General features: G+C 39.7%; 1 protein-coding gene across 1 annotated transcript in view; it reads right to left on the bottom strand.

The window, feature by feature from the left end:
* Positions 1-21,697, bottom strand: part of ABCC9 (ATP-binding cassette, sub-family C (CFTR/MRP), member 9) — a 76,580-nt gene extending 54,883 nt beyond the window's left edge. The window contains exons 1-7 of the mRNA XM_009879670.1: positions 21,590-21,697; positions 13,101-13,266; positions 10,101-10,242; positions 9,612-9,733; positions 8,440-8,606; positions 7,502-7,744; positions 889-1,083 (exon numbers count right to left, since the gene is read on the bottom strand). Coding sequence (XP_009877972.1) covers positions 889-1,083; positions 7,502-7,744; positions 8,440-8,606; positions 9,612-9,733; positions 10,101-10,242; positions 13,101-13,245 — 1,014 coding nt within the window. The 5' untranslated portion in view covers positions 13,246-13,266; positions 21,590-21,697. The remainder of the gene's footprint in view (positions 1-888; positions 1,084-7,501; positions 7,745-8,439; positions 8,607-9,611; positions 9,734-10,100; positions 10,243-13,100; positions 13,267-21,589) is intronic.
* Between the last annotated feature and the right edge of the window lie 358 nt (positions 21,698-22,055).

Here is a 22,055-nt window from a genome sequence, read left to right as displayed (position 1 = left end):
TCCATTACATACCTATCTGCTCATTCAAATACAAACACTCACTGCATAAAGTGTATCGAGATGTTTCCCTATCAGAAGACAGATGTAGGAAAATTTCTTCATCTTACCTTCTCTGCTGTCAGCTAGTAAAATAATTTTACCTGTATCTTTTCACTAGTTACTAATAAATTCTTTTTCTTATGATAGAAAATATTCTGCATCAGAGACTTGCTTGTGCTTAGAGGTGATCTCTGAAAGTTCAGTCTCGGTGAAACTTGAAATGAGCTGTGAACTAGCATTTTTTGTGCATCTCTAGTATCAAGAATGCCATTCAATAAAGGGGATGCTTTTCAACTTCTCACATATGCCAATGCACTTCATCACAACAACAAGCAGCATAATCAGTCCCAGACAGGGAGTGACTACTCTCGGCTTCCCAGTGGAAAACAGATTTCAGAGAGCTCAAACCTGTCAATGAACTACAAATGGACAGAAATTAAGCAAAATTCCCAGGCTCGTGCCTGCTGGATGCATCCCTGAGGCACCACCAGCGGGTGTCCTGCCTGAAATGAGGAGACACAGTTGAAGAGGAGCAGAAAAGCTGTTCCTTCTCCCCAGAACTGCAGGGATGACTCCACCAAGAGGCAGAAAGCTGGGCAACTGGCAGAAGCCTCTACTACCTGTGTTGCATTCATACCAAAGACTTCCACTACGCAAGTTTATAACTTGACTGTCTCCCAGAAAAAAAAAAAACAACAACCAAAACCCACAATTTGCTTGAAAGAAACAAGGAAATAATACAATGATGATCATAGACATATAAAAGCCAGCAGCCAGGCATATTGAATACCTGATATGAATCTAGAACTAATACCAAACAAAGTTTTTCAATCCATGTTGTCAGGTTACCTTTTCGGTTGTATTTGTATTATTGGTTGTATTCTGGAAGCCCTGGACAATGCCCGAAATGCATAGTGGCCCAGCAAAACCCAGCAGGTCAGCCAAGTAACGGAACGTGCTGCTGAGAAGAATTGGTCTTCCAAAAGCACTGTACATGGCTAACCATATGGAGGGACTCCGATTGGGCTGGTCTGCGACCTTTTTCTGGAAAACAGAAAAACAGGTATCAATGCACCAAGAAGAGGCCTCCCTGGCTTTATACGGCAACTTCCATTTCGTTCCTGTCTGGATGCCCAAATGGTTCCTGGAGGGTGTTTTGGAGTGGATGAGGTAGCAAACATGTACATATCAACAGATTTCGAACATTCTTCACCAAAAATTCAAATTCTGCCTCCTCTTAGTAACTGTGGCTCCTCACCTCTAAATCCTACCACTTTTCTGAACCTCTGAACACAGGAATGCAAACACAGATTAATCGTACTGGCACATAGCCATTGCTCCTTGTCACATGTGTGGTGAGGAAAAGGTCTGACCTTTCAAGCCCTTTGCTCATTTGGGTAATCTTCGCTTTCACAGTAGCTGTGAAACCACTTGATCGAGTAACGGCTTCTGATGTGAGAAAGGGATTGAGGGAAAAAACATGGACAGACACCTGAAAGAATATAGTTTAATTTAATTTTTCTGGATTTTTTCTACCTCTTGGATGCCTGCCAGGAAGACACACTTCAGTCGGTCACTAATTACTGGGCTCAAAAAAGTGTAAGTAACAGGCTATGTCAGGAGGTAAGATTAAATCAGCTAAGGGTCCTTTCTAGCTTTCACTTCTGTGACTCTATGCAATATGACAATTCTTGCCCTAAACCACCAACCAGCAGATATCTCTGTATCTAGTCACAGGACTTCTGATATTTCTGAGATCCTTTTAATCTACAGAAGAAGGAGTTTTACTTAACAGACCCATGGTCTGCAGAGTGCTTCCTTGCGCTTCAGGCAGCAGCTTTTGACACTTTAAAAATGCATCTGTCATTTTTCAAGTAGCACAGATGCCTGCGAGTTGTAACCCAAGCCAAGCCCTCTTGAGCATTCACAGAGACATTTTAAGTATAACCCAGTAGTAACAACCTCCTGCCCCAGCAAATTAGCCAAAGAAAAGCAAGTATGCCTGTAGCCTGCCTGGCCATCTCATGTCTTTTTTTCCTCTTTTCTCTGTTTTTCCTTTTACACCACTTCAACAGTGAGAGGATATGTGCACGGTGCCACAAATGTACAAGCATACAGGTGGGCCAGCTAGCTGCTCACTGGCTTCTAGAGATTAAGCCAGGCTGGTCATACCCAATGCCAAGAAGCTTAGTGCAGAGAAATAAGCAGCACGGGGACAAATTAAAGCTAACATTTCAGAAAGCGGTAAGAATGAAACTGCTTCTTCTGATGAGGGAAAGCAAACAAGAGCCTCATGTGAGTTTCCTAGACAAAAGGGTTTGAATTTGTTGCCTAATGGGTTTTAAGCTAGCTCTGCACAGGCTACTGTCATCCTCCTCAAATAAACAATCTGCACTTTAATGGCTTGATAGGAGCTAAGCTAACTTTTTAGGAAAACACATCTGCCGTCTTTTGGAAAAAATTGCACGTATTATTCTGGGCATTCAATTAATGGTAAATTTGGTAAATGGCAATGGTAAATCTTTATTTCATTTATAAGATATTGCTATTTCAATAGCCATTTTCACTACTACTACAAAATTCACATAATTGTCATCACTACAAGAAGTCTACTTACTTTTCACCAGAAGAAATAAACTACCTAATAATCTCTATTGCCGTTTCTTCTTTTTTAATCAAGACTTCAAATTAGCTGAAGCATCTAATGGGGACGGGGGAGAAAGAAGAGAGGATTTTTTTCTAATCTTAAACTCTAATACAGAATGGTTCTTAAGGCCAATGCTATTGGCTTGCATCATATGTTGTATGTGCCAATCCTATCCTTTATTTAGGTGCTGAAGGACGATCTGTCAATCACCACTCATTACTGAAGAACACTGACGTATTTCAGTAACTCCACAGTTGCAAGTGTGGCCAATGTCATAAGAATTAAATAAAAAACTCTGTCTGGTTAGAGTACTAAAGACAGAGAAGAGCTGCAGCCAACACAAATGTCAGCTTAACCAGTTTACACATCCATGCATGTCAGTACCTTGTTTAAATTTGCAAGGATTATTTTTGTTGGTGTGGTTGGCAGAATTTGTTGTTGTGTGAATTCCCAGGCTGGACCACTGTTCTCATTTGTGGCATTTGCTTAGGTTTTCCTTGTCTTTGTCACCTGCCTTTTAAATCACTGTAGTTTTCTCTACCTTCTGCACTCAACAGTTGAAATAAGGGCAGTGAGACAGCACTTGCTGGCAAATCGAGCCACCTGGAAGGTACGCCTCAGTCAATATGGAAAACTGACTGTTCCCTTAGTGCTGTAACTCAGTGTCAGCCTGATGTTGAAGGGCAACACTCTCTTCCTGTAATTTCTAGCTATCTAACATACTTTCCTTCCATTTCTTTTTTTCCATAGCAGGTAAGATCCACAGTGGCACATGAATAGCAGGTATAGGAAATTCTGATGGTCCTTGACTTTAAAAATTGCATTTACTATTACACCATCCCAAAAGTAAAACTTTCTATTAACTGTCAGAGCAAATTACATGGGATTTTGGTTGATGGGGTAAACCAAATGTACTATCAATGTGCTAAATCTATTTTGGGATATGTGATGTATGATGTACTACTCTGTGGTTTGAAACATCTACACCACTTGTGTAGAAAGCAAAACAAAACCCAAGCAACAACAGAAACAGGATCAAATTCAGGGAGGTGGGGGGGAGCAATTATGTGACGAGTACTACCCACATATATTACATTGGTCCAAAAATTTGGCTGTGAGAATTTCATTGTATATCATTAAGGACTTCTTTATATTCTTATTCTTTATCTTCAGCCAAAATGTCCATTAATATAGTAGGAACTGCGAACCTATATTAAAGAGAATATATGAATTTAAGGTCATGGGCCTAACCCTATGCGTATGATATGCATCACTGCTTATTCTGCAGAAGCAACCTTCCTATCCACAGTTAGAAATTCTCCAGGATTCTTAGAAAGGTATGATAAAAATAGCGTAAGATGAGGTATTTCTGGTTCTGTCCAGAAAAGCAAGAAAATACAGCATGTCCATCTTTTAGAATATTTACTGATGGCAGGAAAAAATGAGATAAGGAAAGCCAATTACAATGTGGGGTTCTGGCAATACTTTGTTTAGGAAAAAACTCAAACAACATATTTAAGTAAACTTAATTATCAAAAGAGCTTGTTCTACCTTGAGTTTTATATTATATGCTAATTCAAAAGAACATATGCTATGTTGTTTTCTTATGGTATCCTGTGTTATGCTACGTTGCCAAACATAAACTATCTATAAAAACAGTAACAAATGACCTATATCTTAATGCCTTTTGCAGTAGCAACCACCAGACTAATAGCCAATTAGACTATCGATCACCAGTTATTTAGTCTTGTATTGTGTTGGTTTGTATTACTTAATATTACAATAAAATTACTGATAACTTGCTTTAAAATTCTATAAAATACCATGTAGCATGAAAGTCAAATTAAAATGAAATCACTTGATGCTTTGAAAAAATTACTTATAACTAAAGAATTTTGAGTAGTGAATGTATTTGTAATGCTAAGAATTCCTTGATGCAAATTTGAAAATGTAAAAAAAACTCTAATAGAATAGCAAATTCAGATGTTAGCTTAGGTCTCATGTGCCAGTGGGCAAACTTTCATATGGTAGGAGCCAGAAGAATTCTGTCTAAATAGTTGAATGTGGATTTCAGGAGTTGTCCACTGACATCAAAGAAAACAAACAAAGGTTGAACCCAAAGTTCACAGGCTTCATGGTTACACAAGTGGCAATATGCTATTTTAGCAGAATACAGCAGCCATAAAAAGTTAATCTCAGACCCTATAGTTTACGCTCCTGTATGCCTGGGACACAGGTGTGGAAAACAGTGATTTTGAGAAAACAGTCATCAAAAGTTAACCTGACTCATTTCCCTCATGCTATTATTTGGTAGAGAACCTCAGCTGGTTTCAATTTTCATAGCATGCAGAAGGGCCAATGTCACATGAGCTATATCTCAAAGACATTTTACAATACAGAATATTCGTGGTGATGTTCAGCGTCTTTCATCAAGGCGTGATAAGAAGGGTTTGGAAAGAAACAGAAGCATTCTTTCTGCAGCACCATGGAGTGCAGCTGAGATCAGCTATCTCCAGGGGCAGGCAGGGGTAACCCCACTTAATCCAGAGGATGCTGGGGGGGTCCCCTCACCAGCTGCAGAAGATTAGTGTAAAATACATCCTGGCAGCAGAGACAGTGACTTATCACCTCTTCCAGATCGCAGACCATGCTTCAACCTGAAGAATTTTCCTAATTCTGTGGCTGTTTTCTGGCCCAGCCATGCACAAGGCAACACATTTGTCTGTGGGAGTGAACTGCAGCAAGTTACACTGCCTGGCTCTTCAGATTGGCTTCAGCCCCTTGGTTTACTTTAACTTTATCTATGAAGTATCAGTTTACTTTAGGGTTACAGCCTGTTCTCGAATATTAGCACAAATGTGCTAGAGGCTGTGGTAATCTCAAGACTTCAAATAACTATGGAAACCAAAATATCTGATGTAAGCCAGCTTTATAAATGTAGGTGCATGTAACGGCATGGGTACATTTATGCAAGTCTTCATACGTGTGTGACGCACGCGGAGAGAGACTACACACTGAAAGTTTGCGTTCATACACATGAGCAATAGCACACTTAACTTGCCTTTTGGCATCTGAACCGCGTATTTGTGCAGGCACACACCGTATCTGCAGATGTAAACAAGCTACAGAGAAATGCTTGCACACACTCATCATACCTGGCATTAAGAATGGCACAGAGACCCTGATCTTCGGGGCATGTAGGTGCCTAAGACTCTTTGGTGTCTTTAAGTAAGATTTAGGCACCGAATGCTTCTTCGAGGGCCATGAAGATGATCCGAGGGCTGGAGCACCTCTCCTATGAGGAAAGGCTGAAAGAGGTGGGGCTGTTCAGCCTGGAGAAGAGAAGGCTCCGGGGCGACCTTATCATGGCCTTCCAGTACCTAAAAGGGGCCTACAGGAGAGCTGGGGAAGGACTTTTTACTAGGGCAGGTAGTGATAAGATGAGGGGGAATGGCTTTAAAGTGGAAGAGGGCAGGTTTAGATTAAATATTAGGAAGAAATTTTTTACTTTAAGGATGGTAAGGCACTGGAAGAGGTTGCCCAAAGAAGTTGTTGAGGCCCCATCCCTGGAGGTGTTCAAGCCCAGGCCGGGTGTGGCCTTGGGCAACCTGGTCTAGTGGGAGGTGTCCCTGCCCATGGCAGGGGAGTTGGAACTAGATGATCTTCAAGGTCCTCTCCAACCTAAACCATTCTATGATTCTTTAAGGAGCTGGTCTAAGGGATGCCCTTCGCCTTTGCTGTGAAAAGCTCAGTTCCAATGACTCAGTAGTTTTCTGCTTAAAGCAGAAGGGTCTTGGTCTCTAGTCTCAGTAAGCATCGACTACAAAAGGAGAGAGAAGCAACCTAGAGCTATTAAAATAGAAACAATTGTACTGATTATGGTTTTGTTTCAGAGGGCACAGAAAGGAGCCTGCAGCTCCAGCAGCAGCTGCTGGGAGCAGAGAGCTGCTCCTCCTGGCTTCCTCTCGTATTGCTGTTCTCAACCGTACACTTCATGGAAACACGTTTATCTGGAGTGTGCAGGAATGGGATTTATATGCTTTTGCACTACTTGCTATGTTTTCCAAAGCGGCCTCTGAATGCCTGTATTCTCTCTGTTTATGCTTGAGAATTGATGTGTATGTACAGATCAGGGAGGCAGGCTCTCGAATCCTTCCTTCTTTCTGCAAAACAAAATTTCTCTTTTTTTGGCAGAAATCACCAGCTATAAGCACAAATTAAATGCCACATTTTTGCCTGAATGCATCCAGAAGTTTCTCTGGAAACTCCTGTCCTACCCAGTGAGTTTGCCCAACCACGTTTTTTGTACTGTGTCTGGCTGGGATGAAGTTAATTTTCTTCACAGCAGCCCACATGGTGCTGGGTTTTGGACTGGTGACTAAAATGCTATTAAGACACCACTGTTTTGGCTATTTTTGACGTGTGTTTTCGGCTATTTCTCCTTTTGGAGAAAAAAAATTGAAGACGAGTGTTGCCAGCTGAAACTATGGACAGAATGTCTTCTAATTTAAGATGCTGTCATAAGTAGCTAAGATTTAAACAAAGCTTTCACTTTTAAAATGAAATCTAGCAAGTGATCAGTCTGTTACGGTTTTAGTTTCCAGTTGCTCTCAATCTGGCAACTGTCCCCTGCTGTAAATTCACTTAAAACCAAACAGTAACCATTGGATTGGAACTTCCTAAGCCAAGTTTCACCTTGGAACAAACAGTCCTAAGTTAAAAATTCCTAAAACTGGGATTTCATAGAAGCAGAAAACATTCAAAGCGACACTATAGTTTCTAAGGCCAAACAGTGCCATGAACACCTTTGGTTACCTTTTGTTCCTCATACGCTTCTTTGAGACAAACATAATTTGTCAGTGCTCTCATCGCAATTGGAAGCTTTCCGATCGCCTTTAGGTCCACAGGTTTCTTGTGAGCAGATATGATAAGAGTATTCATCCACCAGTAAGTTGCCTTTGAGAGCAAATTGACAAACGGCTGCAGAAACCTCACCCCCAGGTCCTGTAGATCCTCTGGTGGCTTTACTTTCTGAGGGTTCATGAAAAATACATACCTCTGGAGAGGAGAAAATAGACAGCATTTGCTCAGGAATCAATTTGTTAATGGTAATGTTTAGTAAAAATTATGTATAATAAAACTACAGTGTCAAATTTGCATTTAAAGGTAATTATACATTGAATTTAAATATAAATTTGCATGTAAATGGGAGCATTTCCATTTTGACAGCATAACTGGCAAGAAATTGAGCAATATGGGACGTGGACACAGCTCTGTAGCCTATCAATGCCACCTATCTCTATCTGAACAACAACAACAAAAAAGAATTCTTGGGATATATTTATATTTTAAATTATCGTGGATAAGAACGTATGCTAACTTCTACATTCACTACGCATATAGTTTATCTGCAGTAACATAGCATATACTGTATAGATTACATACAGATACACATATAAACTTACATGAACAAATGTGCACGTGTATGTCTCTGTACAAATATGCATCCACTCTCTGTGTGCATACATATACACAGGCACACATACATACCAAGTCCAGGAGACACATCAAGGACACACATTTTAAAGAGATGCCAGGTCCCTTTGATTTCTACAGAATTAACCAGCCATTCACGGCTAAGCTAAACTTAGGCATAAACTTGACACAATCCAGAGTTACTGGGACTTAAGACCCATCTTCATCCCCAAGATACTACTGACATTTATTCAGATCCTGATAAAGAAACCACATACCCTAACTCGAATGACATTGATCTCCACAGCCATCAGCAGCCCATAGAGAATGACCATAATTCCAGTGATGCAGAAACGCAGCTGCGAAAAAGGCACACCATCCTGGCAGTATCTGACAAGTTTGATTGTTTTGGTGACAAAGGCCATTATCCAGTAAAGAAAGAGAGCTGTAAAACAGGTACACATGCACAATTAAAAATAAATAAATAAATAAATTAACTACACCATTGCTGCAGAAGTTTTAGCTGTCTCAAACAGAAAAATTTGGTGGCTTAGTGCAATGCAGGCACGGTGATTTGGTCTATCACCAGCCTGCAGGCTGGTGATGCGTGATGTCAGCCAAAGTCAGGAATTCAGGTTCAAGAGATTCGCTTTGTACTTCCTTTTCTGAAGTCACTGTTTTCTTTCCTGGGCCATCACCCTTCAAAGACATTCACAATGGTGGGTCTTTGCAGAATTACAAAAGTCCACTGAAGGCAATCTGCAGGTGAACTTTGTTATTTAAATGAAGTAAAAGTCACTTAACTTGACAAATATCATCTTGCTGCTTTGAAAAAGCAGGGTGCATCCCAGGTGAGCATATGGAAACGTGCTAAGGTTGAAAAAGAGTTTATATAGTTTAATTATATTCTGCGTCCTGTCTTGTATCTGTCAGTGGCTCGTTTAGGTTGTTGAGTTATAGGTAATTTGGACGGTATACTTGCGTGAAACACTATCCTGCAATGTCTAGTCCAATTCTTCTGACCATTTCCTGACTGAGACAGTAGACTGCATAATCTCAGAATCAACTGCAAAGGATGCTGAGAAACAACAGCCATCCGCACAGGATGGTTTGTGATTGGATTACTATTAAAAGCAGCCTTTTAAAATAGCCCTTTTGAATGAACACAAGTTTTTGCCTCAAGATAATGAGCAGTGTTAAAAAAACAGCTAAAAGCTCATGCTAGAAATACAGTGCTTTTCCTTTTGCGATCATTTTTTAGAACAGTTTTCAGTGTGTACCTTATAAAAGGTGCGATAACTCCTGCAATAATACTAGTTCAAAAAGCAGAGAACTGTTCTTCTCTTTTAATTTTATCACACATTTCACCATCCTCTTCAATCTATGCAAGCTGACTTTGGCTAAACTGATCGGTTTTGTAAGAGTAAATAAATATCAGACTTAGACTTACCCAACAGTAACTTTGGAAAATTAGATGTTTCAATATTATGGTAATAGACTATGGATACAGTGGCAGCCACAAATCCCATTATAGCTGGTAGAAAGAGATGCAGATGGCGAGATTTCATTTGTCTGAAAATAAATAAGGTATAAATTAGTAAATTTGCTGTCTTTTTTCACCATTGTTACATTCCTAAGTGTTCTGCAAATCTGTTTAAGAGGACAAATACAACTTTCCTAGAGACAAAAAGATTTTTTCCTATGCGAATGCTTTAACTTTCGTCAGTATTTACTTGCCATTATAGCTTGAGAGGAGAATAACAAAGTTCTAAGAACGATCATTTCACCTTCATCCCATTAAAATCCCGTCAGGTCATAAAATGATGCCATCTTTTTTGGGGAAAAACTCCTTACGCCTTACTCGCCAGCCCATCACACATTAACACTATACAATCATGAATGCAACTAGTTTGGCTATCCACCAAACACCGTCACTTACGTATCGGAAACGATGCCCTCTGCTATTTCACACACATGTACGAACAGGAGGGTGAATGTCAGGATCCACCGCAGGTTGTGTCCAGGGAAGTGCAGCCAGGTATTGTGGTGAATCTGGACTTTGGAGCTTTGGCTTCCCCAGCCTGGGAAATAATAGTAAGTTATCACACAGCCAGCCAGTGACTGATCTGGTTATCAATTCCCTATTCTAATCCATAGGTCACACTTAATAGTATGCAATCAATACAGAACCCCTACAAGCCTATGGGGGCTGTTGTTACTAATAAGATGTCCCAGGAGTGTCTGAGTTGCCACATAGCCTCCCATAATTTCGATCTAACCCTGTAGACAATGGGACAGCAGAGTTCCCACAATCACAAAGAGAAGAGGTCCCTGGCCAAGAACAAAGATGAGAAAACCAAAAGAAACATCTCAGAGTCTTACCCTCACATAACAGGGACTGACAGATCCTAAGTGATGGCGTCATCATGTCTTTCCCAGTCATAGACAAGAATGGGCAAAGTTTTCAACTAATATAAAAGTTACATCCTCCAATGAGGCCTCAAAGAGATATATTTACTTCAAATCACTAAAATTTATTATCTCTGTCTCAGGCCTGGTTGGGAACACTGTCTCAGGGGATGTGGAGCAGCAGTTTCCCAGTCTCCGCTCCCCAGGCACAGCCCAGCCTTCTTGCCCTGTACATTCCTGGCACATTAAAGCTCCCAGCACAGCACCAGGACTCAGCTGATTTAATCAAGAAATTAATCTTGAAGCCTATTTCCATGTCATCACCTCAGATGGCACCTATCCTTTTCAGGCGAGATCCTCTCTGAGGCCAGCAACCTGGCAAGAAGCGGGGCACTAAGGACCTGAGGGATGTGACAGTGCTGGGGAGAGCTGGGGACTGACTGGGGATGTTACTGTGTTGCTTTGGCCTCTGTCCCTTGCCACCCTTGTAAAGGGCTGTCCTGAGTCAGACAGCCCAAATGGCAGTATGTGTCCCTCTTACTCACGAAATTCCATGACAGACTTCCTGAAACCCATAGAGAATTCCAAGAACAGTACATTATGGGAAAGTAAAGACACAAAACAGAAGAAAACAAAAAAAAAAAAAACCCCACCCTGAGTTTAAAATCCAGGATATGCTTTTGATACACAAGGATGCAGCATCTCATCATGTCTAGAGGCTCATCAGGAAACACATAAACCAGAGCCCAGATTTATTCATTCTTGGAAACTGTTAGGATTTCACAATTTCATCCTTGTTTAACATGCAAGTACTGCAGGAACAGAACATTCTCTCTTCTCCATATCTATCTCAAGCTTTTTCTATAGTTTCCTGAGATTTTCCTAATCTAATGTGGCTTTCTTTGACCTTGCTCCTGTCTTTGTCTCTTCCAAGCTGCTTTTCATTTTTATTTCCTCTTTGCCCATACATCTGCACAAACACGGCTCGTCATCAATTTTCAGTTTTGGAGTCAGTCAATACTGTGGCCTCCAGTTGGCTTTTAATGCTCTGTTCAACAACTATTTGTCCTGATAATCAAGGTACAAAATAGAAAACAAAGAATTGCATACATACATACATACCTACCATACAATTTAAACCATTATGTTTTTTTTCCTAACATTGTTAGAAAATAGAGGGAATTTGCAGTGGCTGCAACACCATTTCAAAATTAATTGGCTAACACCTGTAAAAAAATTAAAGCAGTCTGCTACCACTTGATGCATAACACAGAATGTTGTAAAATATTACCTCTGCCCTCAGACCTTGCTTTGAGTTTTCACCAAACACTTCTGCAGAAAACCTGTAATTCAAGGATGACTTGCATTTCATCTCAAAGCAAGAGTTGGCACTGATGTAAAGATCCAGCACTACTGGAAAGAGTTCACCATAACCCTTGGGTTTTTTTCTTGTCTTTAGTTATTCTTTTGTTAGAACTTGTTTCTTATTCCCTTGCTTAATTATTTAATTAGTTTTCGGTCACTGGATCTTGTTATACCTTTGATCACTATGTACCGAGTGTCTTAGCTCACAGCTTCCTGTAGCTTATTATCAAATCACTTCAGAGTCTTTTTGCATAATGGAAGTCCTTAAATCTCCAGTTTGAATATAGTCCCAAATTCAAGCCTTCCTTGTGGAAGAAACATATTACTATGTATATATGTGACACCAGGAAGGTAACATGGAAGAACCGACATGCCATTTCTCATGCAGCTGTTGGGAGGATATTTATTTTTATTAATACGTATTGCCTTTTGATGGTTATTCAAGTATCTTTATCTCCTACGATCAGTTACAATGCCACTGTTTGACAGGGCTGAAAAAGTATTAAATTGTAACTATTTCATCACTGCAAATAACAGGGATAAAGAAACAACCATAGAGAAAAAGTATCATTAGAGTACTAGATTAGATGGGACTTTTTACAAGAATATATGTCCTTAATTCTTCAAGAGAGATTTTTCTTATTTTCATTCCTGAGGAAAAAGATTCTCTTTTGCTTTACTTGTGTTTACAAATGTTGGGAAAAGAAGTAATTATTCTGTTTTAAAAGCTTCTTACACTTCCAGGCTTCGATCCAAGTTGCACATTTTGGATTTTCTCTGAAATTCACATAACTTGAAGGGAATTCAGACCCACTGCCCTAAGTCTTTTAATATCTAATAATAGCAAAGGTTGCAAGCTGCCAATTTCAAATCTGAAGGAAACTACTCCAGTGAGAAGTTTCAAAGCATTTGGATCTGATTTCTCTGGTTCTCATCCATCTTTACATGCTGCTTAGTTCAGATTTGTATCTAGAATTCCCAACATTTCAAGCGGGTTGGCGTCATATCCTCTGGGTCAAGCCATTCTGTCTCTTCTTTTTAAAATTAATAAATACAAAGCATCTAACGGTTTGCACCACAGGCATCCAAGCACATATAAACATCACCGAGTATAAATACATGTTTAAGTGTTTGTAGGATTGCATAGCTCCATTGACTAACTCACCAATAAACAAAATTGGGAAGGTGATAAATAGCAAGAAGACATGGGGAACCAAGTTGAGGGCATCCACAAAGCAGACATTTCTTAGGACACCAGCAGTGATGTTATAGGCTGAAGCATTGTCGTTACCACAAAACGCGAGCCTCATCGCTTCCAGAAGGTCTGACTACTACAAAAAAGAGAGAGTAGTTGACTACTAAGACTGCTAGCATTCTCTTTAGCCAAACACAAAATAAATAAAACAAAATAAAGACATACAGAAGGAGCACACTGAACAACCCATAGAGAATAACTCAGTTATATTTCAAAAATTCTTTTGGGCTCCGTCAAGTATAAGCACATGAGAAGGAAGGCTGTGTTTATATTAAAATAATATTATTTCTATTTAGTTAATATTATTTATATTTACTATTTATTATAAGTACTATTTATTAAATACACTATGCTATGTCTTCTAGTGTTCATTATATGCACAAATGTTATGCTGCAAAGGCTCTATGAGAATATAGAGAAAGAATAAAAGTTTTAAAAAAATTATTTCCACTTTTCACAAGAGAACTCAAATGCACATAAGCTGATTCCTGTATGTTACTGCTTCTTTGATGAGCCAACATTTTCTGTGCAACACCTCTGTTCATACGATTTGTTGCACCACGTTCTCAGTGCAAGCTCTGAACCTTTGATATTTGTGATTTGGTAGCTTTGCATTCACTGATATTTTGTATTTCTCCATTGTCACATAGAACAATGGTCACATATACTAGTCACTACAGATAATTGCCAAACTCTTAATCAAAGTAGGTTGTATCAAAGATTGCATAGGCAGTAAATCAGCATTTATGCTTGATCCTGCAAATGATTATGAACGTGCTTAGCCTCATCTAAGCAGTCCTCTGATTTCCATGATTTCTTATGAGATTATCTTTGTACACCAAGATAAGCTTATGTGTTCGTGCTTACAGAGTGTGGGCCACAGTATGACCCAGAATTACGGCCAGCTTCTGGCTTTTATCAACCTGTGCATCGTTTATTTATTCATTCTTCTTTATAAGAAGATGAAACAAGATTGCAACCAAAATGTTTCCTTGCTGATTTCTTTGCTCAAGGCTTATACACAGCAACATAATGCTGTAGAATAGGTTGTGTAAACTCATTTGCTCGCATTTGTTTTTCCAAATTTTGCATACAAAATGTGAAGAGTATCTTTAATTTAGCAAAGTGTATGCTTTCTGCAGCAACACTGGCATTAATAATTTTTTCATAATGAGAACAATACAGACATGCAAAAAATGCATGAACACAGTTTAAAAAAAAAAGGTTAGTTGAACCGGGAGAAAAAGCTTTTCCTTCCTTCCTCAAATAGTTCAGATTAGTTCTATGAGCTTAGTTGTTTAAACAAGGTAAGCATAAGAAGGTAAGCATAAACTACTCAAGTATACCCTTAGACAGAGCAGAAACATACAGATCTTCAAAAGAACACAGAGTTCAAAGAGGGACTTTGAACCTCTGCTAAACCCCCTTTTTGTTTTAACTAACTTTTTGCTGGATCTGAAAAGCATAATCCACATTGAAATACATCAGTGAAATTTGTAACGGTGTTTCATTGAAAAGAATGTGATAAATGCAGTCCCTTTCCCAAACATATCAGCAATTTATGGTCTGAGATTTGCTGGAAGTTAAGCATAACTCAGAGTCATATGGTGGACCGCATCCTGTGAAAATGCATGCATGTACTTACTGTGGAGCAAAAGCTGACAGGACACCCACTCAATCTTCAGTAGAACACAATTTGATGCAGAGTTTGGCCCATTCTCTATAACGAAGAGAGTGATATAACCACTATCATTCTATCGTTTTATTTTTATATAAAAGTATATTCATAAATGCGTATGGCTACTAACACACAAGAAACATTATGTTAACATGAATGCTGTCTGAACAGACTGAGGAGTTGTTAGCAAAACAAATATGGAACGTTTCAAAAAACTACACAGAGATTGTTTGTTTTTAATTTGTAAAAGCTTGACATGTCTCCTTTAAGAGAAACATAATAGTAATGATAATCTCTTGAAAATCATAAGTGTTGTTTCCTCATTTTTATCGAAGGTCAGAGGTCCAAGGGAGTTCTGCTGGGAATTTTCCTCCCTTTCCCACAAAGAGGACTCTTTTCTGAGACAGCGTAAGATGCTGTTGTGGTCTAGGGGTTAGATTGGTACCGAAAGGCAGGAGGATCCTGGGTTCAAATGAACACTGAACCATTGACTTCCAGTGTAGCTTTTGGCTTCTAGTCAAAAATAAATCTGGGAGAAAGGATTAAAACCATGTCCAAGAGAAGCTAAGGGAACTGTTGTTTTTTCCATTTTTCTGGAAGGGAAATGGAATACAGGCAGTAGATGCTCCTGTGGAAGAAAGGACTATTAACTGCATGGAGAGTGCTACCTGCTAGCTAGGACCTACCATCAGTTTGTAGAGGTTTCATGTTACACCTAAAACAACAGTGCCTAAAAGCTCTCAAGGAAGATGCATCTTTCAAGAGTCACATCTGAATCTCCCCAAGAACCTGTGCTGTGCCTAGTTTTGTGATGGAGTCCATCCAATAACACACTCTTAAAACCAACTGTCCTTTGCACATTGGCAGGGCTGAGGAAAGAATCTGGTCCTATTTTTAATACCGATGTAAAGAGACAGTGCCCATCATACCGATGATAATTTTCAAGAGTAGGTATAAGCAGCCTATTCACAATACTTTTGTTACAGGTTGGTTTCAAAAAAGAGGTAGAATTTAATTGTCTTCTGCTACAGTGAGAGAAAAATCAAAGAGCCTAGGTTGGTTAGCTTGTAAAAAAAAACCCCAGAAAATCAAAAGACTGCATTGCCGATGAAACGAGATAGGGTAATTGACAATAAATTCCCAAGGTTTTAAATCAGAAAATGCTTTATCATTAATCAGCACATCAAGCGACCATGTTCATGAAACCTCCACAGGCTTAAAATCTATCAAAACATTCTGATCGGTGTCATGATGCTGTGTTGACCCAATGCAGCTTATGATTTGGCCTCATAAAATGCTCACCAGGTACAACCTCCCTTTTTAGCAGCACCCACTTCAGGACACACATCTACTACAGCGTGGCACTGATAAGAAATAGAAAAGAACTGTAGAAGCATTAGTAGTCCAGTGATTCTTCCTTCCTCCCTTCCTTCCTTTCTTCCATCCATTTTCCCATCACCACTGTGCTAGAAATGAACTATGACTGGAAGTGGAGGACTCATGTTCTACATCTGTTGATGTATGCCAACTTTCATAGACACCTTCTGGTGTTTACACAGACAGGCTGCTAGTAGTTCTCTGCATCTTCAAGAGTGGCCTATGAAAATACACTGCAGTACATCAGAGCTCTAAGAAATAATTTTACCTCCAGTGCGCCTCACAGGGAGCAAGAAACCACTCCATCATTCTCTTCTCATCCACTTCTGGTGCAGAAGGCAGATCCAATACACCCTCCACAGTTTTGCCCACGTGACTCAAACCACTGGACCTTGCTCTGTTTTTTGGAAAACTTGCACACATAGGAGGCTCTGGAGATGCACTGATGCTCAGGCCCATCACCTCAGGCATAAAGCATGTCAGTAGCTTCTACTTCTTTGCTCAAGTTTCACAGACAGAGGAAATATATTGGATTAAATTTTACTGACATGTAAGGGAGGATGCTTTGCAGTTACAGTCAACGCGAGTGAGGCTCCCATTTGGTTCAAAGCTGAAATTAGCCATTACTTTCTGCTAGAGCAGGGCATGCCTCCAGAAGCTCATTTTCATTGGCTTCAAGGTTTAACAAGCTGTGTTCATTTCCAAAGAAGGACAGAAAGAAAAGTCCCTAAGGTAGATGAAAAGTCCTTGACTTCTCTAGACAGTATGGGGCATTTTACAATGATGCTTGCGCAGCTCCACCAAAGTTAACGGGAGTTGGACCATGACAGGTTTCCAGATGCAATTGCTCATCCAAGGAAACTGTAATCTTCAGTCTTCTTCAAAGGAAAAATTAACAATAAAACAGCAAAATTTCTGCTGCCCACACTCAAATCCCATGCTTGCAAAGTTCAGCCTGGCTACAGATGAACACATTCTTCGGGCTGCAAACAGTGCAAGTCACCTGTTCAAAAGCTTCAGACTAATTTGAGAGTCTAAGTTTCATTTTCAAACAGTATTTCAGTATTGGGACTTAAGGCTAAAGAGTTCTTTAATCATTCTAAAAAATTTAAAGAGTTTTAAAAGGCCAAGCTATGCTGACTTTTAATGAGTCCCAGTTTTGAAAATTTTCACTCAAAAAACTGAGCCTGGAAATGAAGACAGTTTGGAAGATCTTGACTGCAGATAACCAATGAAAGAGAGTGAAAAGGCAGTATTCCTTCCTCTTCTGTAAAACCGTAAGATTTCATTTCATGAAATGAAAATGTGAAATGGAAGAACAGCAAATTTAGAAAAAAACATGAAGAATTGCAGTTGTGCTTACTGTTGTAACTCATCAAAAACTTCAGCTGGATCTAGAAAGGAAGATGGAACACTTTTATGACTAATCACTGACCAAATTCGGCTCCCTTAATAATAATAAACTCTTCTTCCATTGGCTTTAACTCTTCTAGTAAGGCAATGCTGGGCTTCAGCCAGAACTAGGTCTGTAGAGAGGTGAAGAGAGGTGAAGCCTATGTGAGGAAGTGCTGTTTGTTTCACTCAGCGCTGAGCATTGTGCAAGTATGTAATTAAATACACTGAAGACTTTTTATATTTTCCTCAAGAACAAGTTGTTGATTATTGCCAAATACAGAATGCTGATCACATCGAACAGCAGTCTAAACCTGTCATGAACAGCCATGCTGAAGACCTTTGAATTAGCCCTAAGCAAGTCAGAATATCAAACTGACTCAAGGTTTTCCACAGTGTAGCCAAAGGTGATTTTCTCCTTACCGAAAAGCAGAAGATAGACTTTTTTTAAGCCACAGTAAGCATGCAGGGAGAGAACAAAGAGGAAAAACTGGGCTGCAGAGCTACACAAGGGGAGCTGAAGAGACTTCTGTTGTCAAGGGATGGAAGAAAGAAAAGCAGTGATTGCCGCAACTCAGAGAGGTTATCACATTCCTTAGTAGCAGTTGCCCCCTTACACCTGCCAAGGCCCCTTCCTTGGCATGACCAGTGGTAGCACAAAGCTGGGCTTCCTAGAACTGTGCATAGGTGAATTAAGCAGCAAAGCCAGATGGTTTTATCATCCTCAGCAGTCTGGTGCTGTAGGCAGCGGCCTGGTTTGCTGTAGGCTGCACGGTCTAGTGGAGAGCCGCGCCAAGTATTAGTTCAGTCTTAGAATTAATGGTCTTATATCACCATGGTGCTGTTCCCTGCTCACAGTGAGCTTGAGATCTGCGCTGAGTTGTTGCAGCTGCCATACTTCAATTCCTAAGTTAGCTCATGCAGGACCCATGAGCCATGGCATGTAACAGCTGAGAAATGCTCACTAGTCTCTTAGCAAATCTTTACCCGCGTGAAAGAGATATTCACTGGAAAGCAAAGGCCTCTTCCTCTCATACGGATTGCCAAGACCTTTTCTCTAAGCTCACATTCAGGTTGTAATCTTTGGAGCTGAAGGTTTCTTTACAGGCTGATGGCTTTGTCTAGCGAACAGCAAAGTCTGCAAAAAATGGGAGCAGTCTGACTTCCCCATTAAAACAACAAAATACATAACTTAAACATGAATATTCAGAAGAGAACAGATGAAAGGGTAGAAAGTTGTTCTGAAATTTGTTGGTCATCTGAAGTTACGGACCACTATTTCTCATCAGGTAGTAGCAGCCATTCAGAATAACTTGAGATCCTCATATACTTATTTAAGAAGACAACGCTATTCGTAGCCGTTACAAAAAAATGGCTTTCCCAGAGAAAATTTCTCTTTCTGTTGAATATGGTAGGCCACCAAATTATGCTGGGGTGATTACACCAAAGTGTATAACATATTTGCTTCACTACTTATTACAGCAGGAATTTTATGCTTTATTATAAGGTTGCCAAGTATAGTAGGTTTAACCTAGCATTTCAGTCAGGGAAAACGCAGCGATGTGATAAAGATCCTCCGATAACAAGCACATGCTATCTGAGAGTACCAGCTACATTCAGCACCCTAACAGGGGTGCCAAATACCAGGTAAATTTTCATTTTAACACTTGTGGGCTGGAAGGCCTTTGACCTTCAAAATTATTGACAAATCGCTCACTTTAACATCAATCTTTACAACCTCTAGAACAGGTCAGAAATTTTCAGAGGTGCTTTCTCTTTCTCCCTTTGAAAATGGGCATTGCTGAGCAGTCAGCTACGAGCTAAAACCACAAGCAACACTTCACAGAGGAGGGGAATGGAAAGAACAATCAGGAGGACGGGCCCACGATGGTGCCAGTGGAAGGCAAGTTTCAGCTCTCCTTTACATCATTTGGGAATCTGATTCCCTGTTGGTTTACTTTAATGAGGATGTGAACTATCTGAACAGTAGATCATCCTGTAATGAAACAGCTAAAAAAACTTGTGTCCTTTAAACATTTCAATTTTCATCATAAAACCCCCATCACTGGCAAGCTGAGACCTTCTGGTTTCGGGTTAAGGTGTACTGTCATTGTCATAATATAATAAAGGAAATCAGTACAAGAGAGATTCAGGAATAAATACTCACTGTGAATAAGAAAAGGGCTTGGGGAAGAAAAAAAATTACAAAGTTGTAAACATTAATATGATGTAGCATTGAAGCTAAACACTTACAAATCTCATTTTAACAAGCAGAAACGGGGATTCTCAGGGCACCAAGCCAGTTTCTGAGATATATTTTCGATAAGCAATTGTAAAGAAGACAATGGCAAAACAGCAGATAACTTAAATTTCCATTAAAATTATGAGAACATCCTCACTGACTGCAGAACTGTAAGAATTGTAGTTAAAGACATTTTAATTACTTTAGGGTCTTTTAAAGTGCACTTAAAAGTCTTCATATTCAAGAGTTTCATCTTACCTGAATTATCACTCTGTTCAGCATGCTCTGCAAGATAATTATGACTATAAAGAAAAGAGTATAAACACACTCCTCAGGTGGACCTTGTTTGGGGGAAATATGGATATTTGGAAAAAAAATTATTTCAGTAGTTCTGTTGCCTATATTTAAAAAAAAAAAAATAAATCAATAGCTGCACTTCCTAATTAAAATATATCCATTTACAGAGCATACTTGGGTCTTGGTTCAGATTTTTTTTTTTGGTCTTACATATAATGTGCATTATATGCCCATATATGCATATATACATGTATATATAAACACATATATATAGATATGAGTATGCATACAGATGGAGGATGGAGAAAGTACACAGTTTTACAGAAGCAGTTAGTTCTTATCTTTGGAATAATTAAGTCATTACAAAAGCAAGAATTTGTCTTTTCTTCTTGAATTTCACAGAGAAAATTTTAACTAAGGTCAAATTATGAATTTACAGGTTTGGATAAGCACAATGGAAGGCCTAAGTGAGTTTTGCCACAGATTGCAGGTTAGTGGTCTGAATCTTTTTCCTTTCTAGGTATAAACACACTAGGCTTTTCTTCTTAGCTTCCTAAAAGCACTGGACCTCACACAATCTCTGTTTTCTATATAGTCCATGCATTATTTGCAAAGACTTCTGCTAAGGTAATGGCAAAAAGTGCTGCCCCTTTAAAATCTATTTTATCAAAAATGATCCTTTACAAAAAAAAAAACAACTTTTTCCTTTTTATTCCTATGTAAGCTGTGACCACCTATTCTAAATAGACCCTGCTTCCTTGCTAAGCACTGTCCCAGTTACCTTGGGCCTTAAGGTGATGAATTACCTCTGATACTGGTCAGCATCCGCACCACCAACTGGCGTATACTAGCAGCCCGATCCAAACGTTACTGAAGCCAGTGCGAAGAATCTCATTGACTTTGGTAGGTTTTTGGATCAGGCTCCAAACACAGAGAAAATCGCCACAGCAGTGGTGCCTAACAGGCTACTGGCACTGAAAAGCATTTCACACAAACATCTGCAGTGGTCTCACACACATCTAATACATTGCTTTTTTTTTTTTTTTTTTTTTTTCTGTTTTGGTAAGCTTCTTAACACAATGCGATTTCCAGCATCGGCGTGCTACGCTGCCTGCTGCAAAACCTTCGCCTTCACATGCCAAGACAGGACAGTTTAAAAAAAGAAACGTAACCCTGTGAACAGCAGCAAAGAAAACATCAGCAGGAGGGGACGGTAAAGGCTGAGAACGCCTGCGAATGGAAAAGGAAAAAGGAAAAAGAGATTGGAGTTGTAATCCCAGGAAAGAACAAGGAGCAGCCCTGTCCCACAGATATAAAGGGAAGGAGGAGGAGGTGGTTAGTGGAAGATAATGGGGGAGGGTCATCGCATGCCCCGTTTGGTTGCTGAATGTTAGATCAAACTCTGTAGCTTACCTTTGTAAACACAAAAACAAAATACCAACCCAAATTGTCACTCGGTTGTGCTATGTGATCAATATCATCCCGATGGCAGGATTTTCCTCCACTTAGTGAAGCCGCTCCAAGCCCTGGAGTGGATTATTTTTAGGCTGGTGATGGGAAGATCAGCTGCTGCCTCCTATCGAGTTTCCAAAGTGCACAAACTCTTCTTGTCTTTCTCATACGCCGAAGGGGGCAGGAAACTGGGAAGAGACAGGCAAGCAAAAAGCACCAATTTTTCGCCTCCTGAAGCTACAGTCCCCTGGGATTTCTTCTGCTTGCTTTTATTTTCATTTTTCCCTCGCTGGAGTAGTAAGATTCCAAGAGGCTGCGTTACAGCGCACAGACTTTTAGCAGATGGTTATTCTGAAGTAATTGATTTAGACAAGGTAGTCTAACTTTTGGCAGGCTTGGGGAGCCTCAGCTTTTGAATTCTTTTGAA

This window comes from Charadrius vociferus, unplaced genomic scaffold (assembly GCF_000708025.1).
Source record: "Charadrius vociferus isolate BGI_N301 unplaced genomic scaffold, ASM70802v2 scaffold90, whole genome shotgun sequence".
Classification (NCBI taxonomy): domain Eukaryota; kingdom Metazoa; phylum Chordata; class Aves; order Charadriiformes; family Charadriidae; genus Charadrius; species Charadrius vociferus.
Note: the sequence above shows the minus strand (reverse complement) of the source record. Positions and strands in the feature narration are given on the sequence as shown.